Below are 25,512 nucleotides of genomic sequence, written 5' to 3'. Positions count from 1 at the left end.
ATGAGGTCAGCCCCCTCATAACAGCAGCCCCGGCTCTTTCCCCAGCCGCTAACTAATTCTTCTTCAGTTACACTTTTCTACAGCTCTCTCCTAACTCGAAGAGATGGATGACCACAGCTGTGAACACTGATATCTGGGTTCATTTCAGACGTGGTCTTGACACTGAAGGAGCCAAGTCAGCCCCCACGAGGAAGGCTATAATTGCTGGAGGAAACATTCATGAGGAAGGAGGTGGGTGGATGGGCTGTTGCCGAGGGATCATACAGCACAGGACCTCTGCATCTCAAACTTCTTCACAAAAGAAGAGGAAGAAAGTCAATGGTGGCTGGACCCCAAGCCCACTAGCACCCACAGCAGTGACTTTGTCTGAGGCAGTATTGTCCAAATTGCTGACCAGGGGGCAGGTTGATATCCAGTTTTAAGTGTGAGCAAGTTGAATTGATTCCCATTCGTAGCGACACCACGTAGCAGAGTAGAATTGCTCCAAGGGGGTTTCAAGGCTGTGACCTTTCTGGAAGCAGATCACGAGGCACCTCTGGGTGGATTCGAACCTCCAGCCTTTTGGCTAGTAGTCAAGCGCTTAAGCGTTTGCACCACCCAGGAGTGAGAATAAGCACTCATATTAGTTGCTGTTTTAAAAATCGGTGAACAAACAGGGCTAGGGGCTGTAAAAGAGGCAAAATAGTATAAGTTAAGGAACTTGTCACTTGGTTAGAAAGGTAAAACATACAAATATACGTTCAATGTCAATACAAGACTGTATGTAATAAGTTCACAATTCATTTATTCAAGAGCCCTGTACTGAGTGCCTGAAAAAAAAAAGTTGCCATTGAGTCAGTTCTAACTCATGGTTACCCAATGGGTGTCAGAGTAGAACTGTGCTCCACAGAGTTTTCAATGGCTATAATTTTTTTGGAAGTAAATCACCAGGCCTTTCTTCCAAGGTGCCTCTGGGTAGATTTGAATCACCAACCTTTTGGTTAGTAGCAGAGTGCTAACCATTTGCACCACCCAGGGACTTCTTACTGTCTGCCAGAGACCTCAGTTTCTTTTTTTAAAAAAAAAAAATTATTGTGCTAAAATACATATAAAATTGCCCCTTTTTTTTTCTTTTTAACCATTTTAAGCCTACGTTTCAGTGGCGTTAATTACATTATTCACAATGCTGTGTAACCTTCACCACTATCTACTTCCAAAACCTTTCATGACCCCCAAACAGAAACTCTGTACCCTTTATGCCATAACTCCTCATTCTCCCCTCCCGCACTTCTGCCCCTGGTAACCTCCAATCTGCTTTTCGTCGATTCTAGCTATTTCATGTAAGTGGGATCATACAATATTTGTCCTATTTCATCTGGCTTCTTTCAATTAGCATAATGTTTCCAAGGTCCATCCATGTTGTAGCATGTATTAGAACTTTATTCTTTTTTATGTTGAATAATATTCCAATATAAAAAAAGGGATATGTACATTTTCCTGTTGATGGGTACTTGGGCTATTGATAAATACTTGGGCTGTTTCCACCTTTTAGCTACTGTGAAAATGCTTCAGTGAACATTGAGGTACAAGTATCTGTTTGATTCCCTACTTTTGAGTCTTTTAGAAATACACCTAGCAGTGGAATAGCTGGGGCATATGGTAATTATAGGAGCCCTGGTGGTGCAGGGAAACCCTGGTGGCATAGTGGTTAAATGCTATGGCTGCTAGCCAAAAAGATAGCAGTTCAAATCCACCAAGTGCTCCTTGGGAACTCTATGGGACATTTCTACTCTGACCTATAGGGTCACTATGAGTTAGAATTGACTTGACGGCAACTGGTTTTTGGTTTTGTTGCCACAATGGTTAAGCTCTTGGCTGCTAACCAAAAGGTTTGAGGTTCAAAGCCATCAGCAGCTCCACAGGAGAAAAGACCTGGCAATCTGTTCCCATAAAGATTACAGCCGAGGAAACCCTAGGGGGCAGTTCTACTCTGTCCAGTAAAGTTGCTAGTAGTCGGAATTGACTCAACAGCACACAACGACGTGATAATTACATTTAACTTTTTGAGGAACTGCCAAACTGTTTCCCACAGCAGCTGTACCATTTCACATTCTCTCCAGCAAAGCGGGAAGATTTCAATTACTCCACATCCTGGCCCAACACTTGTTATTTTTCTTTTTGTTTGTTTGTTTCTTTCTTTAATAACAGCCATCCTAGTAGGTGTGAAGTGCTATCTCATTGTGGTTTGGATTCGCATTTCCCTGATGACTAATTATATGGGCATCTTTTCACGTGCTTATTGACTGGTTATTTGTATACCTTATCTGGAGACCTGTCTATTCAAGTCCTTTGCTCGTTTTTTTTTTAAATTGGGTTGTCTTTGTTGTTGAGTTCTTTTTTTTTTTTTACAAATCAAGTCAGTCTCTCATACAAAAATTTCTATACACCTCGCTATATATATTGGAAACCATGGTGGCATAGTGGTTAAGGGCTACGGTTGCTAACCAAAAAAGTTGACAGTTCAAATCCATCAGGAGCTCTTGGAAACTCTATGGGGCAGTTCTACTCTGTCCTACAGGGTCGCTATGAGTCGGTATCGACTCGATGGCAGTGAGTTAGGTTAGGTTATATACTCCTAGCTGCTCTCCCTACAATGTGACAGCACATTCCTTCTCTCCACCCTGTATTCCCGTGTCCGTTCAGCCAGCTTCTGTTCCCCTCTGCCCTCTCATCTCCCCGAGAAGTTCCTTATATATCCTGGATATTAAATCCTTACGAGATATATGATTTGTAAATATTTTCTCCATTTCTGTAGATTGTCTTTTCACATTCTTGATAAAGTTTTTAATTTTGATGAAGTCCAATTTATTGATTTTTTTTTTTTCTTTTATGGATCGTACATGTGGTGTCATGTCTAAGAATTCTTCATCTAGCCCTAGGTCTAGAATATTTTCTCCTATATTCTAAAAGGAAACCCTGGTGGCATAGTGGTTAAGTGCTATGGCTGCTAACCAAGAGGTTGGCAGTTCAAATCCTCCAGGCGCTCCTTGGAAACTCTATGGGGCAGTTCTACTCTGTCCTATAGGGTCGCTATGAGTCAGAATCGACTCGATGGCACTGCGCGGGTTATATTCTAAAAGTTTTATGTTTTTTTTTAAAAATAATTTTCATTGTGCTTTTTGGTGAAAGTTTACAAATCAAGTCAGTCTCTCACACAAAAACCCATATACACCTTGCTACACACTCCCATGAGACAGCCCGCTCTCTCCCTCCACTCTCTCTTTTCGTGTCCTTTTCGCCAGCTGCTAACCCCCTCCACCCTCTCATCTCCTCTCCAGGCAGGAGATGCCAACCTAGTCTCAAGTGTCCACCTGATCCAAGAAGCTCACTCCTCACCAGCATCCCTCTCCAACCCGTTGTCCAGTCCAATCCATGTCTGAAGAGTTGGCTTCGGGAATGGTTCCTGTCCTGGGCCAACACAAGGTCTGGGGGCCATGACCACCGGGGTCCTTCCAGTCTCAGTCAGACCATTAAGTCTGGTCTTATGAGAATTTGGGGTCTGCCATCCACTGCTCTCCTGCTCCCTCAGGGGTTCTCTGTTGTGTTCCCTGTCCGGGCAGTTATCGGTTGTAGCCAGGCACCATCTAGTTCTTCTGGTCTCAGAATGATGTAGTCTCTGGTTCATGTGGCCCTTTCTGTCTCTTGGGCTCCTAATCACCGTGTGTCCTTGGTGTTCTTCATTCTCCTTTGATCTAGGTGGGTTGAGACCAATTGATGCATCTTAGATGGCTCCTTGCTAGCATTTAAGACCCCAGACGCCACTCTTCAAAGTGGGATGCAGAATGTTTTCTTAATAGATTTTATTATGCCAGTTGACTTAGATGTCCCCTGAAACCATGGTCCCCAGACCCTTGCCCCTGCTGCGCTGGCCTTTGAAGCATTCAGTTTATTCAGGAAACTTCTTTGCTTTTGGTTTAGTTCAATTGTGCTGACCTCCCCTGTATTGTGTGCTATCTTTCCCTTCACCTAAAGTAGTTCTTATCTACTATCTAATTAGTGAATGTCCCTCTCCCACCCTCTCTCCCTCCCTCCCCCCTCTCATAACCACAAAAGACTGTTTTCTTCTCAGTTTAAACTATTTCTCAAGATCTTATAATAGTGGTCTTATACAATATTTGTCCTTCTGCAACTGACTAATTTCACTCAGCATAATGCCTTCCAGGTTCCTCCATGTTATGAAATGTTTCACAGATTCCTCACTGTTCTTTATCGATGTGTAGTATTCCATTGTGTGAATATACCATAATTTATCCATTCATCCATTCATGGGCACCTTGGTTGCTTCCATCTTTTTGCTATTGTAAACAGTGCTGCAATAAACATGGGTGTGCATATATCTGTTTGTGTGAAGGCTCTTATCTCTCTAGGATATATTCCAAGGGGTGGGATTGCTGGATCGTATAGTAGTTGTATTTCTAGCTTTTTAAGGATGCGCCAAATCGATTTCCAAAGTGGTTGTACCATTTGACATTCCCACCAGCAGTGTAGAAGTGTTCCAATCTCTCCACAGCCTCTCCAACATTTATTCTTTTGTGTTTTTTGGATTAATGCCAGCCTTGTTGGAGTGAGATGAAATCTCATTGTAGTTTTGATCTGCATTTCTCTAATGGCTAGTGATCGCAAACATTTCCTCATATATCTGTTAGCTACCTGAATGTCTTCTTTAGTGAACTGTCCATTCATATCTTTTACCCATTTTTTAATCGGGTTATTTGTCTTTTTGCAGTTGAGTTTTTGCAGTATCATGTAGATTTTAGAGATCAGGTGCTGATCAGAAATGTCATAGCTAAAAGCTTTTTCCCAGTCTGTAGGTAGTCTTTTCACTCTTTTGGTGAAGTCTTTGGATGAGCATAATTGTTTGATTTTTAGGAGCTCCCAGTTATCTAGTTTTTCTTCTACGTTCTTTACAATGTTTTCTATACTGTTTATGCCATGTATTAGGGCTCCTAACGTTGTCCCTATTTTTTCTTCCATGATCTTTATCGTTTTAGATTTTATATTTAGGTCTTTGATCCACTTTGAGTTAGTTTTTGTGCATGGAGAGAGGTATGGGTCTTGTTTCATTTTTTTGCAGATGGATATCCAGTTACGCCAGCACCATTTGTTAAAAAGACTGTCTTTTTCCCATTTAACTGTTTTGGGGCCTTTGTCAAATATCAACTACTCATAGGTGGATGGATTTATGTCTGGATTCTCAATTCTGTTCCATTGGCCCATGTATCTGTTGTCGTACCAGTACCAGGCTGTTTTGAGTACTGTGGTGGTATAATAGGTTCTAAAATCAGGTAAAGTAAGGCCTCCCACTTTGTTCTTCTCTTTAGTAATGCCTTATTTATCTGGGGCCTCTTTCTCTTCCATATGAAGCTGGTGATTTGTTTCAAAAAGTTTTATGTTTTATATTTAAACCCATGGTTTGTTTTGAATTAATTTTGTATAGAGTGTGAGGTTTAGACTGGTTTTTTTTTTAACCTATAATGTACAGCACCATTTGTTGAAAAGGCTGTCTTTTCTCCATTGAATTACTTTTGTTCCTTTGTCAAAAATCAGTTGGGCATATTTATGTTGGTCTGCTTCTGGGTTCTCTGTTCCAGGGTCCAGCAAAATACCCTGTCATGAAAACTCTAGCTGTATGGTAAATTTGAAAGAGCCTTAGTTACGCACTGGGCTGCTAACTGAAAGGTTGATGGTTCAAACCCATCTAGCTGCTCTGCAGGAGAAAGGCCTGGCCGTCCGCTTCCGTAAAGATCACAGCCTGTGTAAACTTCCACTAAACATGGCAACTACAGAGCTGTTCCACTCTGTCACACACAGCCACTATGAGTCAAAATCAACTCAACAGTACCCAACAACAACACAGTGAATTTAATATTGGCTGGAGGGATTCCTCCCACCTAATCTTCTTTTTTTTTTTTAATCTTCTAAGCTAAGTGGATTTTAATGCAATATTCACTCTTGGTTGAGATCAAGCACAAAAAATTTCAACCTAAATTGAGTGATTTGGGGAAATTTTTAGGAACCTGGGGTAAGGTGTGTTTTGTGGGTCCATTCTCTGTTCTGTCAGACTCTGGACTTACTCATCAACCTGCCCCCTTCCTTTCTTTGCAAAGGCCCCGGGGCCATTAACCAGCTGGCCCTCTGAGCCACTAGGGGGAGCTCCCCACCCTGGGATTTGGTGGGGTCTTTGGCTTTCTTTTCTGCCTCTGGCTGGGTGGGAATGAGAAAGGACACAGTAGGACAAAAATGAAGGAAATCGCAGCCCTCCTAAGCTTTCAAGGACCATTTCTCGTTGGTTTGGCCCATGCATAGCCTGAGCTGGCTTCAGTTGTCTTGTTCCCTGGAGTTCCAAGCACCATTTGAATTTGCTTTATTAAAAGCAACACCTTTCCAGCCCCAGGGGTGAGAAATGGAACAAGAATCAAAGGACTGCCCTTTCAGCATTTCTTAGTTTGGGGAAAATTGGTTTCCTGCTTCACTGTGGTTATGAGTAAAACATTACTTTTTAAGAGCATATTAACTTCTATGTTGCTTGTTTCTCTCAAGTTCTCTGGCTCAACTCTTCCACTCCCATGGTTTACAGAATTAGGGCCAAAATAGATTTCCTGTCCCTGAGAGATTGTGGGAGGGTAGATCCTTCCTACGATTAGGTAGGTAATTTTGAGGCAGAGAGTTTGTCCCAAACAGCAGCAAAGATTCTCCTAAGCCTCTCTCTAGAAAGGCTCTTCTACAAATGAGTGTGAATCCTGACCTGGCCCCTTGCTAGTTGTGTGATTGTGGGGAGGTAATTTAACCTCTCCAAGCCTCAGTGTTTTCATCTGTAAAATGGAATATTAACAGTGCCAATCTCATAGTGTTGTTGTAAGGATTAAATGAGCTACTGCATCTAAAGTACCTCCTTAAAGGAATAGGAACTGGTTGAACGGACTCGGGGAACCTGGGGTGGAAAAGGGGACTGTGCTGTCACATTGTGGGGATTGCAACTAATGTCACAAAACAATATGTGTATAAATTTTTGTATGAGAAATTAACTTGAACTATAAACTTTCACCTAAAGCACAATTAAAAAAAAAAAAGTAGAAAAAAAAATTAGGATGAAGAAGGATCACTGAGAAAAATTCTCTGGCATTCCAGGCCCCACTCTAAGCACAAATAATGTAAACCACGAAAGTCAGATACAATGAAGTGAGAAAAGGTAAGAACGTACTCCGAAACATTTTCCGATGCCAACATAACCTGATACCAAAACCAGAAGAAGAAAAAAAAAACTACAGACAAATATCCCTCATAAACATTGACACCAAAATCCTTAAAAAAAAAAAAAAAACTATAAACCCAAGCATACAGAAAAAGAATAATACACCACGACCAAATGGAGTTTATCCTGGGAAGGTGAAAAAAAATAAATGAAGTGCTTCCTCATTGTTGTTAGGTGCCATTGAGTCAATTATGACTCATAGCAACCCTATGTACAACAGAACGAAACACTGCCTGGTCCTGTGCCATCCTCACAAATCATTGCTATGCTTGAGCCCACTGTTGCAACCACTGTCAATCCATCTTGTTGCAGGTTTTCCCCTTTTTCACTGATCTTCCACTTTACCAAGCACGATGTCCTTCTCCACGGACTGATCCCTCCTGATAACATGTCCAAAATATGTGAGATGTAATCTCACTGTCCTTGCTTCTAAGGAGCATTCTGGTTATACTTCTTCCAAGACAGACTTGCTCATTCTGGCATTCAATATTCTTCACCAACACCACAGTTCAAAGGCTTCCTTAGCACACTGTAGATTCAAAATTAGATTTGGTTATTATTGTTGTCCTGCTATAATAATTCTTCTGCAGAAGGTTGTCCCAGATGGTGGCAGGTGTCCCCCCACATACTTTCTTACACCACATCCCAATACAGTATATATAAAACTAGCATTTATATGGTACAGTGCAGTTGACAAAGCACCTTCAGTTAGTAGCCATAGAAACTATCCTAGTCTGAAAGCTTTTCCTAAGGGCTGGACTCCAGAATCTGTGCCACCAAAACAGTGGTTCTAATACTGGATGATGCTGGAGAAGGTATTCGTTACCCCAACTCATAGAACGCCATCCCAGCCCCACCCCAGCCTCCATGTCTGGGCCTGCTGAATGAGCGATCCTGGTATACCCAGAGGGTCTACTGGAGGGAAAGCAGAGTGTCTGAAGGGAGGAGGTGGTTGGGCCCGGCTCTGATAGAAGGAGAACATCCCCTTCCCTCTTACCCAAATTGGGAACATGGACCAAAGAGAGTCACTTCCACTTCAAGGCTTCCTTCTTTCTCAGCTGCCCTCTGGAGCAGAGAAATGGTCAAGTGAGGAGCCGTGGAAAGAACCACAGGTTGAGAGGTTCTCCTTGTTGAAGCAGCCCTGAAAGATAAGCTGTTAGTTGACAGAAAGGGCTACAGCTCAGGGACTATCCCATCCTTGGCTCTGGAGTTTCTCCAGAATCCAACTCTATACAGTACTTGTAGGTTCAGTTGCTCAAAACATCCTTTATTGCTACTACTATTAAAAGCAACACCTTTCCAGCCTCAGGGGTGAGAGATGGAAGTACTCAGGTACTCCCTGACCCTACTGAGATTGCAAATAAAGTCGGCATGGTGTTCTATGGCTAAAACTGAGTCTAGGCATGGGGGTTAGCATGTGTCTGATGGTGTTACCTGTGTTGGGAGAAGACATACCGTCTCATAATACAACATAATCCAACTTCAGGACCACCTTCTGGGCAGCATGGATTCTGGAACCCATCCCTCAGCGTGGTGGAACTGTAGGCCCCTGGCAGCTGAGTGGGGCCAGGGCCTCACTGTGACCACCCTCCCTCACGGGGGGTCACTCTCTCTGCTCCCTCCTTTTCTTGGCCCGCTGAGAACAAAGGGGAGAGCCCATTTTTTGTTTCAAAGACTGGTGAAAACTCAGCCGGGGCCCCTGTGGCCCTTGGCACCCGCTGGTGAGAGAGCTGTCCAAGACCCTTCACAAGCAGAGCTCGGGTCCTCCTAGTGGTGCCCACTGACTCCCCTCTTGCATCCTCTTGGGCCACCCCTCCCCCCACCTGGAGCCCCCCTTCTATACCAGCTCTCAGACTGTTGCTCCCCAGAGGAGGAGCTTCCCTGCCTCTCCCCATCTTGGCCTAACTACCAACCTGCATGACTCATTCTTCTCTCCCAGCCACATAAAAGCCATGGGGGCCATTGTTTGTACCTAAGTAAATATTTATGTTCTCAGTATTTGCAGCAAGTGCGTGTCCTTTGTGTATCTGGGTCACTGTCATCTGTCATCATGGCAAGCAGGGTCACAGCAGAGGGTTCTCTAAGTGCAAATCGAGAAGATTTTAAAGTACTGATTGTGGCCAGGTTTATTCTGATCCTTTAATTGCTACAATGAAAGCATCTTTAACACACACACACACACATACAACCCCACCCAGAGAGGGAACATCCTGAGAGCTAAGGATTGCCCGGCCAAAGCTTAGATTACCTGGGCAGAGTCTTCACTCCCAGGGCTTTGTCCCTAGAACGTCCTCCAAACCCAGATGGACATTTAAATTAAAGAAGTTGAGTGAGTAGCTTCTGGCTGCCTGCCACTGGGTGGGATGGTGGGGGAATTCGGAGCAGAACTGCCTTAGGACTCCAGGCTGCTGTCTGGTGGTAAGATCTAGAAGTACTCAGAAGGCTCTCACCAGCTTGCCACCTGCCCCTGGGGCCCTGAAATATCCCTTCCACTCAGATGCCATGGTGCCTGAAATTCTACCACTGGTGAATCATCTGGTATGGATCTTGTACCTTTTCTGTTTCCAGAAATTCCTGCTTAAAATGCACCACAGACGGCAGCCCAAGAGTAAAATAGGCAGGTGAGGGTACAAGTATAATTACCAAGCTCCAAAAAAGGAGAAACCCACCACATTGCCATCAAGTCGATTCTGACTCATAGCAACCCTATAGGACAGAGTAGAACTGCCCCATAGGGTTTCCAAGGGTATGAATCTTTATGGAAGCAGACTACCACATCTTTCTCCTGTGGGGCAGCTGGTGGGTTCGAACCACTGACCTTTGGGTTAGCAGCCGAGCGCTTTAACCACTGCATCACCAGGGCTCCTGCAAAAAAAAGGCCAAGGGACATTAGAAGGGAGAGGTGAGAGTACAGGCATAGAGCTCTTCAGCGTTTGCCTGGGAGCAGAGTGTTACCAGTCAGCGCTTCTCCTCTCCCTGGGCTAGTTGCCTCTTGCCTTGTTCTCTCCTTATCTGTTTCCCTCCTACCTACTCAGGTTTGGGACATGCAAGTCAGCATCTCCAATATACTTCTAATCCTATAAACACCAAGGGTGTTCATTTTTTATAATCGAGGGTGTTCAAGGCCCATATTTGAAACTTGAAAGGAAAGGAAGTACTGAACGTAATTCACATTTTAATCTCTTTGTTAATCACCTCTCTCTGTCTCGTCTTCTCTGTGGCCAAATCACGACGTCTCAGGAAGGGAGAAACGTTAGAGCCTGATTAACGTTGCGGAATCAGTGGTAGTTCAATAGTAAAATTCTGCCTTCCATGCAGGGGACTTGGGTTCGATTCCTGGTCAGTGCCCCTCACCTATCTGTCATTTGAGGCTTGTGTGTTGCTATGTTGCTGAACAGGTTTCAGCAGAGCTTCCAGGCTAAGACAGACTAGGAAGAAAGGCCTGGTGATCTACTTCTGAAAAATCAGCCAAGGAAAACCCTGTGAGTCACAATGGTCCAATCCCGTTGTGCACGGGGTCCTCAAGAGTCTGGGGCTGACAATTCACCAGCAGCTACCGGTAATTAATATTGTAGCTGACTGCTATTTTCTATGAGTCATTTTTATTGATCAACATATTTCAGAACCTAAAGGATTAATGAAGGATATTTAAGGCAGTTATGTCTTCACTTACGTGCTAACTTATGTGCTAACCTAGATGTTTGTATAAACATATAGCGTGAAAAAAATCAAAGAATAAGGGAGGGTGTTGAGCTAAATGCTTTAAATCTAATATTCTGAATGTTTTTAACAACTCTAGTTGTTAAACAATTGTCCGTTGTTGTTGTTGTTGGTTGACATCAAGTCTATTCTGACTCATGGTGACCCCATGTGTTACAGAGTAGAGCCGTGCGTGCCCCCTAGGGTTTTCTTGGCTGCAATCTTAATGGAAGCAGATCACCAGGTCTCTTCTCTCTCAGTACCACTGGGTGGGTTCGAACAGCCAACCTTTAAGTCAGCAGTAGAGCGCAAACAGCTTGCACCACTTAGGGGCCTAACTGTCCATTACAATGGTACACTTTTACGTATCACGATTTGCTTCTCACTATGCAGCTTCAAGTGTTTCAGATAGGAACAGTCTAGAAAAGCATCGAAGCTCAGAGAGCAGAATTCAGTAGTTTATAAATGTTTCCGATAATAATTAAAGATCAGAAGACAAGCTATTACTTGCCTTGAAATGTTTGGATTATGTGTGGATTTCCTTTATCATCCTTTTTAGTATCATTTAGCGATAGTTAACTCTCAAACACAATGGCATGGCCCGGAACTCAGTTTCAATTCAGGCTGAGAGCGCCACCCCTGGTCCCTATCATAGATAAGGCGGGAAGGAGCCAGGCTGGGGGAAAGCAAGGCACATCAAGCTCTACCCTACCCCTAGCTTGAAAGAACTTACCTGATACGGTTCCTGTGGCTGGGGGGAGGCGGGGTGGGGAGTGGGAGCGACCACAGCTCTCGTCCCGGTTAACTCAGTATCTCACACCAGTTGCTGCCATCAAGTGGATTCCAACTCATGGCGACCTCATGTATGTCAGAGAAGAACTGTGCTTCAGAGGGCTTTCAATAGACATTTCAGAAGTACATCACCAGCCTTCTTCCCAAGGCACCTCTGGGTGGATTCAAATCTCAGACCTTTCAGTTAACAACATGAGGCACCACCCAGGGACTCCTACCTTTGTGTATTTCAGCACCACCCCTCACTCCCACCCCCTAAGGCTCACTGGGTGCTGGACCGTTGTTGTATGACCCAGTGGCTGTGTTTAAAACTGGACTGATGATCAGATTCACTTGTGGGGACTTAAAAATTACAGACTCCAACCATACATATTCAGAAAGCCTGAGTTGCAGCCTTGGAATCTAAGTTTTGTTCAACCAGGAGAGTCTGATAAAACATTTATTCGATACATCAGTGCCCTGGAAGCCTCCAGGGAGCCATTTGGGGGTGAATGACCTACAGATGTCCTCAGGTCACACGGCATAGATGTCTCTCCCACATGGGGCCGGCTACCCCTCCTCCCCTAGGAGCCTCCCAGCAGCTAAGGAGGCCCCTGATGCTCTTCCAGGAGTGCTCCTAACCAGGCAGGCTTGTTTCCCCCTTCTCTCTCTCCACTGGCCTCTCCTTGGTGTCTGCCCTTCCTCTCATCCTAGGAGTCCCTGGAGAGGAAGGAAAAAGTGGCCCCCTTGTGCTCTGGAATGCTAACCCCCTCAATGGGTTCCTGGCCTCCTTCAGCTCTCGGGGAGTGAGAGCTGACTCCCGGCCTTCTGCCAGCCTTTTCCAACAGGGATTTTGCACCCTCCTCACTTTTCTTCTCTAGGCTTTCAAGCATGTCCAGGGCTCCCTTATTGTGAAAAACACATCTCTTGACCCCAGTGCCCCTTCCCACTACTATCCAATCCCTCCTCTCCCTTTCATAGTTAAACGTGTAGAGATTATCTGCATGTGTTGCCTGGGTCTTCACCATCTCGTCCCGCCTTGACCCTGGGTCGTTTGGCTTTCGTATTTATCAGTTCACTTCACTGAAACTGCTTCTCCATCCACCCTGACCTTTAACCCTACTTCCAATTCCCTATTTCTTGCTGTCAACACTTGAATGCCCCCATTGACACTCAAAACTAAATGTATATGAAGTAGAATTCATTGTCTTCTACCCAAACCTCCATCTTTCTTGATCCCCACCCCCCTCCTTTTTTTTTTTTTCTATCAGAAGCTTGTTTAGTTCTGGAATGAATCTTGGGGATTATTTAGTCAAACCTATGTTTTTTATAGGTGGGGACACTAAGGCCCAGAGCGGGGAAGTGGCCTGCCCAGGGGAGACAGCTTCAGGAATGGGGAGGAGAACCTAGACCACCACCATCTTTCAGTCCTGGTGGCCTTCAACGCCAGGCTTTGGTACCAGGGAATTTATGACATGGCCATCTGTTGTTTTCGTTGCCATGTGCTTGTACTCTGGCCCCACCACGAGAGTAAAACTCCTTGAGGGCAGGCACCCTGTCTCCTTCTTCCGCATAACGTCCACCAGGTTGTTGTTATCTGCCATCAAGTGGGCCTCTGACTCATGGCAGCCCCATGTGCAACTGAGTGAAATGCTGCCTGATCCAGCACCGTCCCCATGATCAGTTGTGAATTGAACCATTGTGATCCACAGAGTTTTCATTGGCTGATTTTCAGAATAGACTGCCAGGCCTTCCTTCCTAGTCTGTCTTAGTCTGGAAGCCCTGCTGAAACCTGTTCCTTATCACAGAAACACTGACAGACAGGTGGTGGCTGCACAGGAGATGCGTTGGCCAGGAATTGAGCCTGGGTCTCTTGCATGAAAAGTGAGAATTCTATCACTGAACCTAAAGCACTTTAATCACAGCATGGGTCACCATGAATTGGAGTCAACTAGACAGCAACTGGTTAAGAATACTGAAAACATAGTGTCATTGTTTTTCTTCACTGCTGCTGTTGAGAAATTTGAAGCCTATCTTATTTTTCATGCTTTAGATGTGACCTCATTTTTACCTTTTGAAGATTTGCAAGATCTTTGCTTTGTCTCCAGTTCTAGTGATGTAATGGGGTCGCTATGAGTCAGAATCAACTCAATAGCAACAACAGCAACAATTTGGTATGGGCCTGCTTTCGTCCACTGCACTGGGCATTGGTTAGGTTTCTGGGTTTTTTGTTTTTGTTTTTTTAATACTTTGTTGTGTTTTCAGTGAAGGTTTACATAGCAGTTGAGGTTCCCATTCAACAATTTCTACACAGGTTGTTCAGTGACACTGGCTCCGTTCTTCACAACGTGTGAACATTCTCATTGTTTCTGTTCTGGATGTTCCTCTGGTGATCTACTTTTGAAAGACCAGCCATTGAAAACCCAATGGAACATAGCGCTACTCTGACATACATGGGCCACTATGAGTTGGAATCGACTTGACGGCAACTGACTGGTTTTGTTTTGTTTTTTTACCTGCATCTTAGTACATCTGATCCAAATGTCCCAAATTTTTTCAATTATTGTGAGTCAATAGGAGCCCTGGTGGTGTGGTGGTTAAGTGCTTGGCTGCTAACCAAAGGGTCGGCAGTTCAAACCCACCAGCTGCTCCATAGGAGAAAGAAGGAGCAGTTAGCTTTGTAAGGATTACAGCCTTGGAAACCAGATGGCGCAGTTTTCTGTCCTATGAGTTGAAATCACCTCGAAAGCAATGGGGGTTTTTTTGTATTGTGAGTCGGTGAGGGTAATTCGTGGATGGTGCCTGGGTAATTGGGTTAGATTCTACCAGTTTTTTAAGCCCTTATTCTTAGAAAAGCAATAATTTTGATGTTGCATCCACGTAACAAGTATAACATGAACACTGAATAGCACAGGCATAGAGCTAGAGCACCGGGAAACAGCTGCTGGGATAAAAGGTTATGAGCTTTGCCTCTCAAAAGCCCTGTTCTGGGCTTGGAAAACTCATTAGGCTGGTTTCACCAAGCAAACTTTCTGTGCCTTCCACATAAACCCTTTGAAACGGGCCAGAGGAGCAGATAGGGCGGAATGAGGGTTGTTCCACAACAGGAGTGCTTTCCTCCTTCCCCCAGCAGCAGTGGGAATAATGGTGCCACCTGAAGCCCTTCTTGGCCTTGGGGATGGTGACAAGGATGATGAAAAGCAATAGCCCTAAGAACACACTAGGAGTTGCTGGGTGGCGCAAATGGCTAGGTGCTCAACTTCTAGCTGAAAGGTTGGTGGTTCGAACCCACCCATAGACACCTCAGAAGACAGGCCTGGTAATCTGCTTCCCAAAGTTCACAGTCTTGAAAGCCCTATGGAACAGTTCTACTCGGCACACAGGGGTGCAGAATCCACTGGAAGTCGACTAATGACAACAAAAACATGCTGCCCAAGGGCCAGAGGTCAGCCCTAAGGAAAGCCCCCGAAATCTTCAATGGGACGGGCTCAGTTATCTTCTTCGAGTCTTTCAGGCAGGGTTTTTGTTAGATTCTCTGACTTGGGAGGGGCCTCTGAATGTGGCTGGTGGCCTGTGAGGGGATGACCAAGAGGGAGAAAGGTGTCTCCAATAAACATAGCAGGAATCATTAAAATTTTCCATAGCCCCCCCTCCCCATTTTTCTTCTTTTTTTCTAACCACAAATGCCAGGTTGGGATATATTTTATTTGGGGTAGAAGGCAAGAGACCCACCCAGCAATCACAGACAAAACATGATGAGGTCTGTTGGCATTCCCACCAGTGCTCGCCTATGGGGCTGGATATAGATTCCCTAGTCGTTTAGTGAGTCAAGCAACAGGGCGCTCACCACTTCCCTTGGGAATCTGGCCCATGTCTCTTCTGTCTCCTTCTTCAAATGTTTTCCCAGCTACTCAGCCACAAGCTTCTTTCCTGGGGGGACTGTAGCTTCCCTCTCTGGGCCACAAGTTTTGACTCATCTTGGATGGAGACGGTGGGAGGTACAGCTGGGGGATACTGTCATCTGGTCACCTGCTTTTATCCAAGTCATCAGTGGGGACCAAGCAAAGTCGCCCCCCTCATTCTAGAGGTTTGCCTCTTCCCACCCACATACACCCTTTTAGATTTTAAACTTCCTGGTCTCAGTCATCTCTGTGTGTTTAGGGCTCAATAAATGTGTGTTGAAGTGAATCCTCAAATTCTCCCAGGTTGCATTCAGGAATGATCACGGTTTCCTGGATAAGGCTTTCTCTTAACCTCCTACAAAGACTGTAACCCCCGAACTGCTGCTTTATTCTGAGGAGAGGAACTGAGCCTATTTGTAATTCAACGACATGGATTCAAAACTTTTATGCCTTCTTTAGACCAGCTCTCTGTCCCCAAAGATAAAGCCTTGAACTAGCTGCCCTCAGTGAAGGCAGGTCCCCATGACAATTATAGGCCATTCATTTAAGGTTGCTGGACCTGGTCTAATAAACCCCATTCACCCCGAGGTGAGAAAAGTCGCAGTGCCCCTCCGGCCCAAGCCAGCACAATTCCAAGGAAGCCTTTCCCTCTAATTAGTTGGGTATTTGCTAAAACAGCTCTTACTTTCCTTATTGTGAAGTCCAGAGGACAATAAGTCCTTATTGCCTAACCAATGTGTTGAGGTCCTGGTTCCATCCATTCCCTGACCCTCCCCACTGCCTGTAACCCCACTGAAAGGAAGCCATCACTAAGAAGAAGGGAGGCTGTTACCTTGTCAGGTTACTAATTAAGAAAAGGCAAAGTCTTCAATTATTTCTATGGTTTTCTTTTTCTCACTGCACTGCGTTCAAATGCAATTTCTTCAGCAGGGCGACCTCCTCCTCACTCAGGGAAGACTCTGGGGTTTTCAGAATGTAAAAGAAAAGGCAGCTGGAGGGCAGGCTTTTGGCTGACACCTGGTTACAAGGGTCTGTAACAGGGTCCAGCAGCTGGAGGTTGAGTTCCAGACTCCTGTGGGATTTGGCGACTCCCTTCACCTCTTTGAGTGCCCTCTTGGGCAACTGACCCAGGAGTCCTGTGAAGTAACATACTAACAAGACTTGGGACCTCAGTAAAATCATTTAAACTTCGATTTCAGTTGAGGTCAAACACTGGACTCTAGCGACCCCCTTTAGTGACTACGGACTGGTCATGCCACTTTTTTGTGCCCGTTTCTCCATCAAGAAATCAGGAGAATAATTCGGCAAACCCCTGACAGTGTTGAGAGGAGGCATTTCCCCTTTGGAAACCCTTTCTTCGTGTGGCCTTCCTCCCGCACCTGATTTTCCAGAGATCTCCTTGTGTTGGATGCTGTAGGAGAAGGATCCAAGACTGGGAGGGGAATGCCTCTAGCTTGTAAAATGGAAATAATAGTTACCTCATCACTCTACTTTTTCAGGAGATTCAAAGGAAGCGAGAGCACATGAAAGTGCTTGATGTAATTTAAGAGATATTGATGCAACTCTCTCTTGCTCTCTGATTCTCTAGCTCCGCAGCCCGTGAGGTGGGTGCTCCTGCGAAGAGCTCCAAGAGACGGCGCAGGGTCCCTTGTCGCCCAGAGGGAGATGCTGGCCCCGGCAAGTCCCCCAGGTCCTCTCGAAGAAGGGGGTCGAGTTCCAGAGGAGGAGGTGGTGGGTGTGCAGCGCTGGGAAGGGGGTGGGGGGGGTCTCCCCGTAGCCTGGGCTCCCTATCCGCACCCCGCAGCCACAGCCAGGGCCGCTCTGTGGAGGGGCCGAAGGAGAGTGGCGAGTGCGCCCGGTCCGCGAGAGGCAGGTGCGGGAGGTCACGGTCCCAGCGACTGGGAGGAGTCCACTGGAGGGGTGTCTCGGGCTCTGCGGGTGGGAAGGAGCAAGCCGGGGGCCGGCACGGCTGCCGGGGGGCGGGGAGGAGGCGCAGGAGGCGGGGCGGAGGCGGAGGAGCCCCCGGGATCCACTCGCCCAGCGCCGGCCCCTGCACTCCGAGCCGCGGCCGCCACCCGCCCCGCAGCCAACTTGGGGCCGAAACTTGCCTGGGGTCCCGCGCTCTAAAAAAGAGTGCGTAGCCCAGCGACTGCCGACGGCAGCCAGCCGACCCAGGAGCCCAGGGCCTAGCGCGCCCCTCTTAGTTGGCCTCGGGCCCCGCACCCCTGAATTCCTCCACTGGCTGAGCTCGGGGGTCTCCAGCGAAGAGCAGGGAGCCGTCCGGGGGTCAGGAAGCAGCGCGGATTCCGACGCCCGGGACTCCCCGGGCCGGGCGCAGCGGGCCCCGCGGAGGCTGCCTCAGCATCTGGGGGCCGAGAGACGCCTCGGTGGGACCCCCGGAGCGGGGCGCGCCCGTCTGCACCGCCAACCCTGCGCCCTAGCAGCGGATGCAGAGTCCGGTGCAGCACGCGGAGCAGCCCGCGCTCTGAGAGGAGCGAGCAGGGTCTGCCTTGGGCCCCACCGGCCGGGCAGGGTCCCCACATCGCCCCCCAGGCTCCCGCGGGCCGTGCCTCCGCCGCGGCGCCCGGCCGAGTTCAGCGCATCCAGGCACTCGCAGAGCCTGGCGGAGGAGAGCGGCGAGCCGGCGTCCGCGGGGCCTGACAAGCGGCGGGACATGCAGGTAAGCGCCGGGCTGCCAGCTGCGGGAGAGGGGGAGCTGCGCGGGCCCCGAGCCGCCGCCGCCGCCGCCGCCGCCCCTCGGCCCCTCGGCTCTCCCAGCCTGGAGGCGCCTGCCTCCCCTCCCCCGGCCGCCGCAACTTCCTAGAGTTTTCCCCCTGCTTTCGGTCCCCCTCGGCGCCTGGCGGGCCGGGTGGGTCTGGGTGCCGCGGGGCGCTCAGAGTCTGGGGAGCGGGCAGGGGGGTCCGGAAGGGAGCGAGGGAAGAGGGGGCGGCGCAGCGGCCACCGGAGGGGGCCCATCTCTCCTCTGGGAGACTTTGTTGTGCTGGGCTTGGAGCGGGGTCTGCAGAGTCGGCGGCAGCCCCGTCAGGTGGGGGGGATGGGAATGAGGAAAGGGAAGGATTTTATCGCCGACCCCGGGCCGCGAACAAAGCTGGGGCTGGCTCGCTCCCGGCCGCTCCGCTGCTGCCTCCATGGGTGTGCGGCTCTCGCGGCCGAGGGCGCGCTCCCGGCCGCGGGCAGGTAAGGGTAGGGTTTCCTCGCTCGGCGCCGCGCCGTCCCCCTGGCAGCTCTGGCGCGGCGTCGCCGAGAGGTGGGCGACCGAGGAGGTGGCCCGGAGAACTGCCGCCCCCGGGCGTGCGCAGGGACTGCCCTCGGGCACTGCCCACGGCTCCCGGAGAAGTGTGAGCCCTTCGAAGCTTCTCGCAAGCTTTCCCAGGCTTGGCCGGGCCCAGCTGAAATTCTCTGCTTGAGGTCTGCTCACGGCATCAACCGGACTGGGACGAGGACCACATCTGGATCATTTTAACCTCAGGGAGGAGTGTTAGTTTTGTGCCTGAGTTCCTGCCCCGAGCAGGTAGAGGCTAGAGCCCTGAGTGGGGTTAAAGTTTTCTCTTTTCTCTCCTCATGCCATCCATCCCTGCCCTGGGAAGAGTGGGAAGTGACCCCGTTCTCCAGCTTCTCCGTGGAGCCTCGGTGGATATTTGCCAAGCTGTCTAGTCAGAGCCAAATTTCCTAGATATTTTCATCCTGCAAATCGTTGTAGGAGATAATTAAATTTCCGTGGAGAATGATTGGTTCTGTTACAGAGAGGGAAACTGAGGTGGCTCAGGCCATGTGTTGGTTACTCGGCTGTGAATTCAAGGGTTTGCTCTCCTCTTTCCCCAGTTCCTTCTGCCCTGCTCTTGCCACCTGGCCAAGTTGGCAACAACTTTCAATAACTACCACCCCGGGCAGAGTTTCAGCCTGGTACCTGAAAGAGAAGGGCTCAGGATCAAGTTACCAATCCCCTGACTGGTCTCCAAGGAATGTGCCCATTTGACAGAGTTCAAGGCATTTTTTAAGGCATCTGTGTCCGTGCTATCAGCCTGCTGCAGAAAACGCTGGGTCAGCAGCAGTGCTCTGGCTGCTCCTGGCCAACTACCAGCATGCATGTACGTGGGTGGAAGCTTAGGGTGACCCCTTATGTGACTGGCCCCTAAGGTGACATAGGGCCTTGGAGCGGGCACACCCCCAGAAATCCTGAGGACCCTTTCCTGCACCAGCCACTCTTGCTGGGGTCTAAATGGGATGCAGGTAGTTATCAAAGGCAAGACTCTCGATTCTCAGGCATAGATGAGTGGATGCCAGGCTCTGAGCTTGTGCCCACATGCCTGTCCAGGCTCACACACACAAGTCCTGGCAAACACACCGACCTATTAGAGGTGGAAGGCTGAGTGGTGGTTTTCCTCCATTTCAAAATAGTGTCTGTTCTTTCTTTGACACAGAAGATTTGTGGTTATAAATAGCAAGTAGACAGGAGGTGTGTCTTCTCTGAAGGAAAGGCAGTGGTGAAAGAGACCTCTTTTGTGCAATTGTGAGAGGAGAAGTAAAGCTGGGATCTTCATGGGGACGTCAAGTCCAGGAACCCAGTGAAAGAGGCGTAAGTAAAGCCAGGGCTGCACACCAGAATGCACAGATGGAGCTGGGACCAGGGTAGGAGGTGAAGGGAGTAAAGGGACCTAAAGAGATGCTGTAAGGATAACTAATGGCAGCAATGGATGACACCTTCCCTTCCGTATCTTTTTCTTTTTAAACACATACACTGTGACACACTGTGGAGTCCACTTGCCAGGCTTGGAGGAGATCACTGGCTCTTTTCCATCCATGGATTTCCCACTCTCCCAGGCTCTGGTTTCTCATCTATTTGAGTATGAATATGTGAACAAGGGTGTGTGTGTCTGTGTGTGTGGGTTTGTCCAAGGTGTCTGAAACTAGTCCCGTACCTAGTTCACTTGGTGGTTGTAACATCTCCAAGGTTTCCTTATCGGCTTAAGACAACTTTTTCCAAAAAATTGTTTCTAACCAAAAAGCGTAAGTTAAAGGGCTGTTGCCACATTGCTGGGAGCCATATACTGTGAAAGAAAAAAAAGTAGGATTGTTCTTCACCTGCATAATTCACTCTCCTCTGACTGTAGTGGCAGCTGAAAGAATTTTTGTTTGTGCTTCTTCAAGAAGGGCAGAGGACCAGGCTGATCTGTTCTAATTTCCACTTTTAGGATAGTTCTGCTGGTTTCTGGACTGCTGTGGCCTGGCACCTCCAGTGTGGGGAGAATTTTTACATCAAGTGACAGTCCTTGCCGTCTGTGTTTGAAATTAGGATTTTGTTCTCCCTTGCTGCTTTTCAGAGCCCTGGTGGCGCAGTGGTTAAGAGCTGGGCCACTAACCAGAAGTTGGGCAGTTTGAATCCACCAACCACTCCTTGGAAACCCTATGGGGCAGTTCCACTCTGTACTATAGGATTACTATGAGTCGAAATTGACGCGATGGCAACAGGTTTTTGGTTTGCTAATTTTCAAACTGTCATTTATCTCCTTAGTCTTTTGGATTCCACCTTTGTTCTAGCTCCAGAACTGAATACTCAAAAGTTGTTGTTGTTATTGTTTTTGACTGTTGTTATTTTGGTAACTCTGCATAAGCATCAGGTTTCACAAGACTCAAAACAGCAATAGATATTAGATATAAAAATCCCATAGTGATGAAGAATAGACCCCCACTTAAGGGCATCCTTTGGTTGGTTTCCATTAGGCATCTTGTAACTGTATCCAGAAGTCCAGAAAAATCCAGCAGAGAGGTTGGGACTACATACCGTGATAAAGATGAAAAGACTTGATGGTTTCTAATCTGAGCCACCTTTTAAGGTGAAAATAGCCATTTTTTTTTTACCTATCTCTGAGGTGCTGTCTGTCCACCACCCCAAACGGCATGTTGGGAGGGGTGCTGATGACACTGCAGGCAGGTGATTGCTCTGCTCCTCCCAGGCCCTCTCCACCTCTGGCTGGCTGTGTTTACCTGGCTAAATTTAAACCTCCACCCGCCTCCACCCCACTTTGACCCACTGGCTGGCGGTCTCGCCACTGGGCTGGCTGCTGTGGTTGCATTTCCTGACTTCTTCGCCCCGTGGTTGCAGTTTGGTCTTTCTGTGCTGCATGAATTCTCTTCTAGACTTTCCAAAGTTGGTCTCTTTTCTCCCTGCTTCTCCACCCGTATGTTTTTTTTCCCCACCTCTTTTTCCTCTTGGGCGATTTGGAACCTGGTTTGCTCCCGAGGGGGTGGGGGGAGTCTAGGTGTGTTGGTGCTGTACAGCCTGAGCTTTCTAACCTCTCCTCAAGTACCGTGCATGGAAGTTTCAGGAAGCCTAGATTCAGACTGCCCCTTAAGGTCCTCAGGGGGCTGTGCTGTAATGATTACCCAGCCAGCAGGGCCGGCCAGGATCAGGGATCCCCTTTGAGAAGGGACCCTGCTGGCCGCAATGCAACCCTTAAAGGGATAGAGACATTTTCCCAGAAATTCTTTTTGCGCACCCAAACCCTCCAAGCCCTCAGGCCCCCAAAGATCCCAGCTCATCTTTCTGCCTTGCCCTTTACGTCACCATGTTCTTCTTGAGTCTTGCCGTGGAGTTGTCTTCTTTGGGAGGGGCCTGTCCTAACTTCTCCTCTCTGGTCCTTTGTGGCCTTTTCTATGAAGGGAGGGCGTTGTGTTAGATTGTCTTTGAGGCTCCTTCTAGTTCTAACGTTCCGTCATTTTAAACAGTGTTAGCTATTTCTGGTTCTGGAAATCGTTCTGCTGTGGACCAGGCCTGGGGGGTGGGGAAGCAGGCCAATCAAAGGCCAGGAGGCTGTTCCTACCAGAGCAGGAGGGAGCTGGGGCCTGTTGCTTTCACAGAGTTACTGTTTCACAAATCGTGGTCTTGCAGGCAGGGCTTGTGGTTGAGCAGGAGGGTCAGGTTGTGCTCCCGGCTTTAGGCTCCGGCCTAGCAGGGGCCTCTGTGGTTAGTTGGCATCCTAGGGATTATGACGAGGCTCTGTCTCCAGCTTTGGGTGACTTCAGGGGTGTTGTCTGAGTTCCTGGGGTGAGGCTCCCAGACTCCATTCTTCAACTGGTTTATACGCCTCTCTCCTCTGTAACTTCCTGAGCGCCAGAAATGCAAAATCCTAAAAGGTTCCTCCTGTCTGATTAATTCATAAAGGGAGAGAGTAGGTTTACCAAAGGTGGGCTTGGGTTAGAAAAGACAGTGAAGTGAGAAGTTCTTGGTTTACAAACTTTACCCTTCAAAGAGCTCTTTAGAGTCATCTCCAGTGTTAGATTTGCCCTGAGGCCTGCTAGGGAGGGAGAAACACGGTAACAAAGCTTTGTGACACTAGCTCAGGGTGATCTGTTTTCTGCTGAGGCTTACTCTGACCTCTGGGTTTAGCGAGGTACAGGTAGGAAGCCACGGTGCAGCCTGAGCGTCAGCTTGGTTCCTGGTGCTGTGCGTGCATTTTTGGCATCTCCTGGGGTTGGACCAGGCTTCTCTTTTTCCCTAGCCTGTCCTTAACCAGCAGGTGGACATGGTCAAGAGGCCAGCGCACCCCCTTCTGTTTCTCTTCCCAGTAAATGCCTGAAGATGATGGGAAGTTTCCATCGGTCCAGGATGATGGAGTAAGTGGGGTGTCACAGACACTCGTCTCTAAGACTATACAGGCAGTCCTTCAACTGCAAACAAGGGTCATTCCTAAATCTGTCTTTAAGTCAAATTTGTATGTAAGTTGGAACAGTTAGGCACTGTTCATATCTAACGTCAGTCAAATGTTTGTCTTAGTATATAGTATACAATCCACTGCTGCTGAGTCAGCTCCAACTCATAGCGACCCCACAGGGGTCTCTGCGGAAGCAGACTGCCACATTTTTCTCCCTCGGAGCTGCTGGTGGTTCCGAACCGCTGAACTTTCAGTTAGTAGTCAATTGCTTTAACCACTGCATCACCAGGGCTCCTTATATAGTATATAGTGTACCTTTCTATGCATTTTTTTTTAAAAGATTAAAGAAACTCTTCCAGATACACTAACCATAATAATGCAGTAATAATAGTAATGTTTTGATGTGTAACAAAGTAGCATCTGTTTGTTACTACAAACCATTGTGTACCTTAAATTTTTAATATCATTAGCTTTACAGGGATTGGTTCATAACTACGAGTTGTATGTTAAGTCAAATGTTTGTAGCCTGGGGTCTGCCTATATACCAAAAAAAGCCAAACCCATTGCCTTGGAGTCGATTCTGACTTATGGCAACCCTGTGTTTCAAAATAGAACTGCGCTCCATAGGGCTTTCCATGGCTGTGATCTTTCAGAAGTAGACTGCCAGGCCTTTCTTCCCAGGCACCTCTGGGTGGATTTGAACTGCCAACCTTTTAGTTAGTAGCCAAGCACAAACTGTTTGTTCCACCCAGGTGCCTTAAGTCTGTATACTTATTCATTGGGAAGTTTCTTCTGGGAGAATTTGAGTAACAAATTACTAAATACTTCTTAAAATTTTTATTTGAGGTCCAAGACCTGCAATCAAGGTAATTAAACCTTTAGAGAGATTTTGTATATATGTTTAGGATTAGAAAATGTTACATCACGTTCAGGAGCGGGAGCTGGTGAATGAGGGAAAAGGGGAGAGTTCTAGACTGTATTAACAAGATAGACCCTGAGACAAGAGGTAATAGAGGCTAAAACAAGGGCTCTAGAGTCCCAGCACTACCATTTATTACATTATCTGTGTAGCCTTGGGCAGGGCAGGCCACCTGACTTCTCTGTGCCTCAGTTTCCTCACTTGTGAATTGGAAGCCATAACTTTATCTCATATGGTCGCTGAGGTGGGTTGTGGTGAAGGTTTACATACGTAAAGCTCATAGGCCACACATGGAACTTTGCAGGGCTGTAGAATCATTAGCTATTGTAACCATATTGATGAAGGCTTAAAGGCAGGTTAGGCAGGACTCCTTGGCGCCCTACCTCTGGTTTGCTTTACATTTAAAGATGGAGACTGCTTGGTGTGGGATGTTAGCAGCACCCCCACTGCTTATATCTGCATGTGGTGGCCAGCACTGAAGGAAATGCCTCTCATGAACATCAGCTGTGTTCAATGAAGTGTACATGTCATTTTGATCATTATGTAAATGGGAACAGAGGATCCCACTTTGTGGAATGATGGGGAGAAGACAAGTGTTTGGTTGGCTGTGATGAAGGGAAAGAAAAGTGAGAAATTCTCAGTAGGAGAGTTAGAGTCTGATGTGGCTGGTATGGTTGAAAATTGAGTAACTCACTGGTTGAGAAGGAGGGGATCTTGCTAACCCCATCTCAAACATGTCTGTTGTTTTAACTAAGTGATGCTGGTACTTACCCTGTGTTTGGAAATTACTCAAAAACTTAGCCGTATTTTCTTATTTTTAAAAAGGTTGTTGTTGTTAGTTGTCATTGAGTTGGCCCAGACTCATCATGACCTTACATGTAACAGAAGGAAACGTTGCCCGTTCCTATGCCATTATCATGACCAGTGCTATGTTTAGTCCATTGATGTTGTGACTATTGTACCAACCCATCTCATTGAGGGTTTCCCTTGTTTTCACTGACCCTGTACTTTACCAATAATGTATTTTTCTAGGGATTGATCTTTCCTAATAACATATCCAAAGTAAGCAAGCTGAAGCCTCATCATCCTTGTTTCTAAGGAGAATTCTGATTGTATTTCGTCTAAGACTGATTTGTTTATTCTTTTGGCAGTCCACTATGTACAGTGTTCTTTGCCAATACCACAACTCAAATGCTTCAGTTCTTCTTCTGTCTTCCTTTTTCATCGTCCAGCTTTCACATGCATATGACATGATTG

At 47.3% G+C, this 25,512-nt stretch overlaps 1 protein-coding gene across 2 annotated transcripts in view; it reads left to right on the top strand.

Annotated features, from left to right (window-relative positions):
* The first annotated feature begins 17,633 nt into the window (after nucleotides 1-17,633).
* WNT5B (Wnt family member 5B) overlaps nucleotides 17,634-25,512 on the top strand; it is a 132,363-nt gene continuing 124,484 nt past the window's right edge. Inside the window, exon 1 of one of the 2 annotated variants that reach the window (XM_049885125.1) lies at nucleotides 17,634-18,343. In XM_049885125.1, the coding sequence (XP_049741082.1) occupies nucleotides 18,338-18,343 (6 nt within the window). In that variant the 5' untranslated portion in view covers nucleotides 17,634-18,337. Of the gene's footprint in view, nucleotides 18,344-20,188; nucleotides 20,261-25,512 lie in introns of those variants that run through there. The other variant, XM_049885127.1, reaches the window with a different exon arrangement.

Source organism: Elephas maximus, chromosome 4 (genome assembly GCF_024166365.1).
Source record: "Elephas maximus indicus isolate mEleMax1 chromosome 4, mEleMax1 primary haplotype, whole genome shotgun sequence".
NCBI lineage: Eukaryota > Metazoa > Chordata > Mammalia > Proboscidea > Elephantidae > Elephas > Elephas maximus.
Note: the sequence above shows the minus strand (reverse complement) of the source record. Positions and strands in the feature narration are given on the sequence as shown.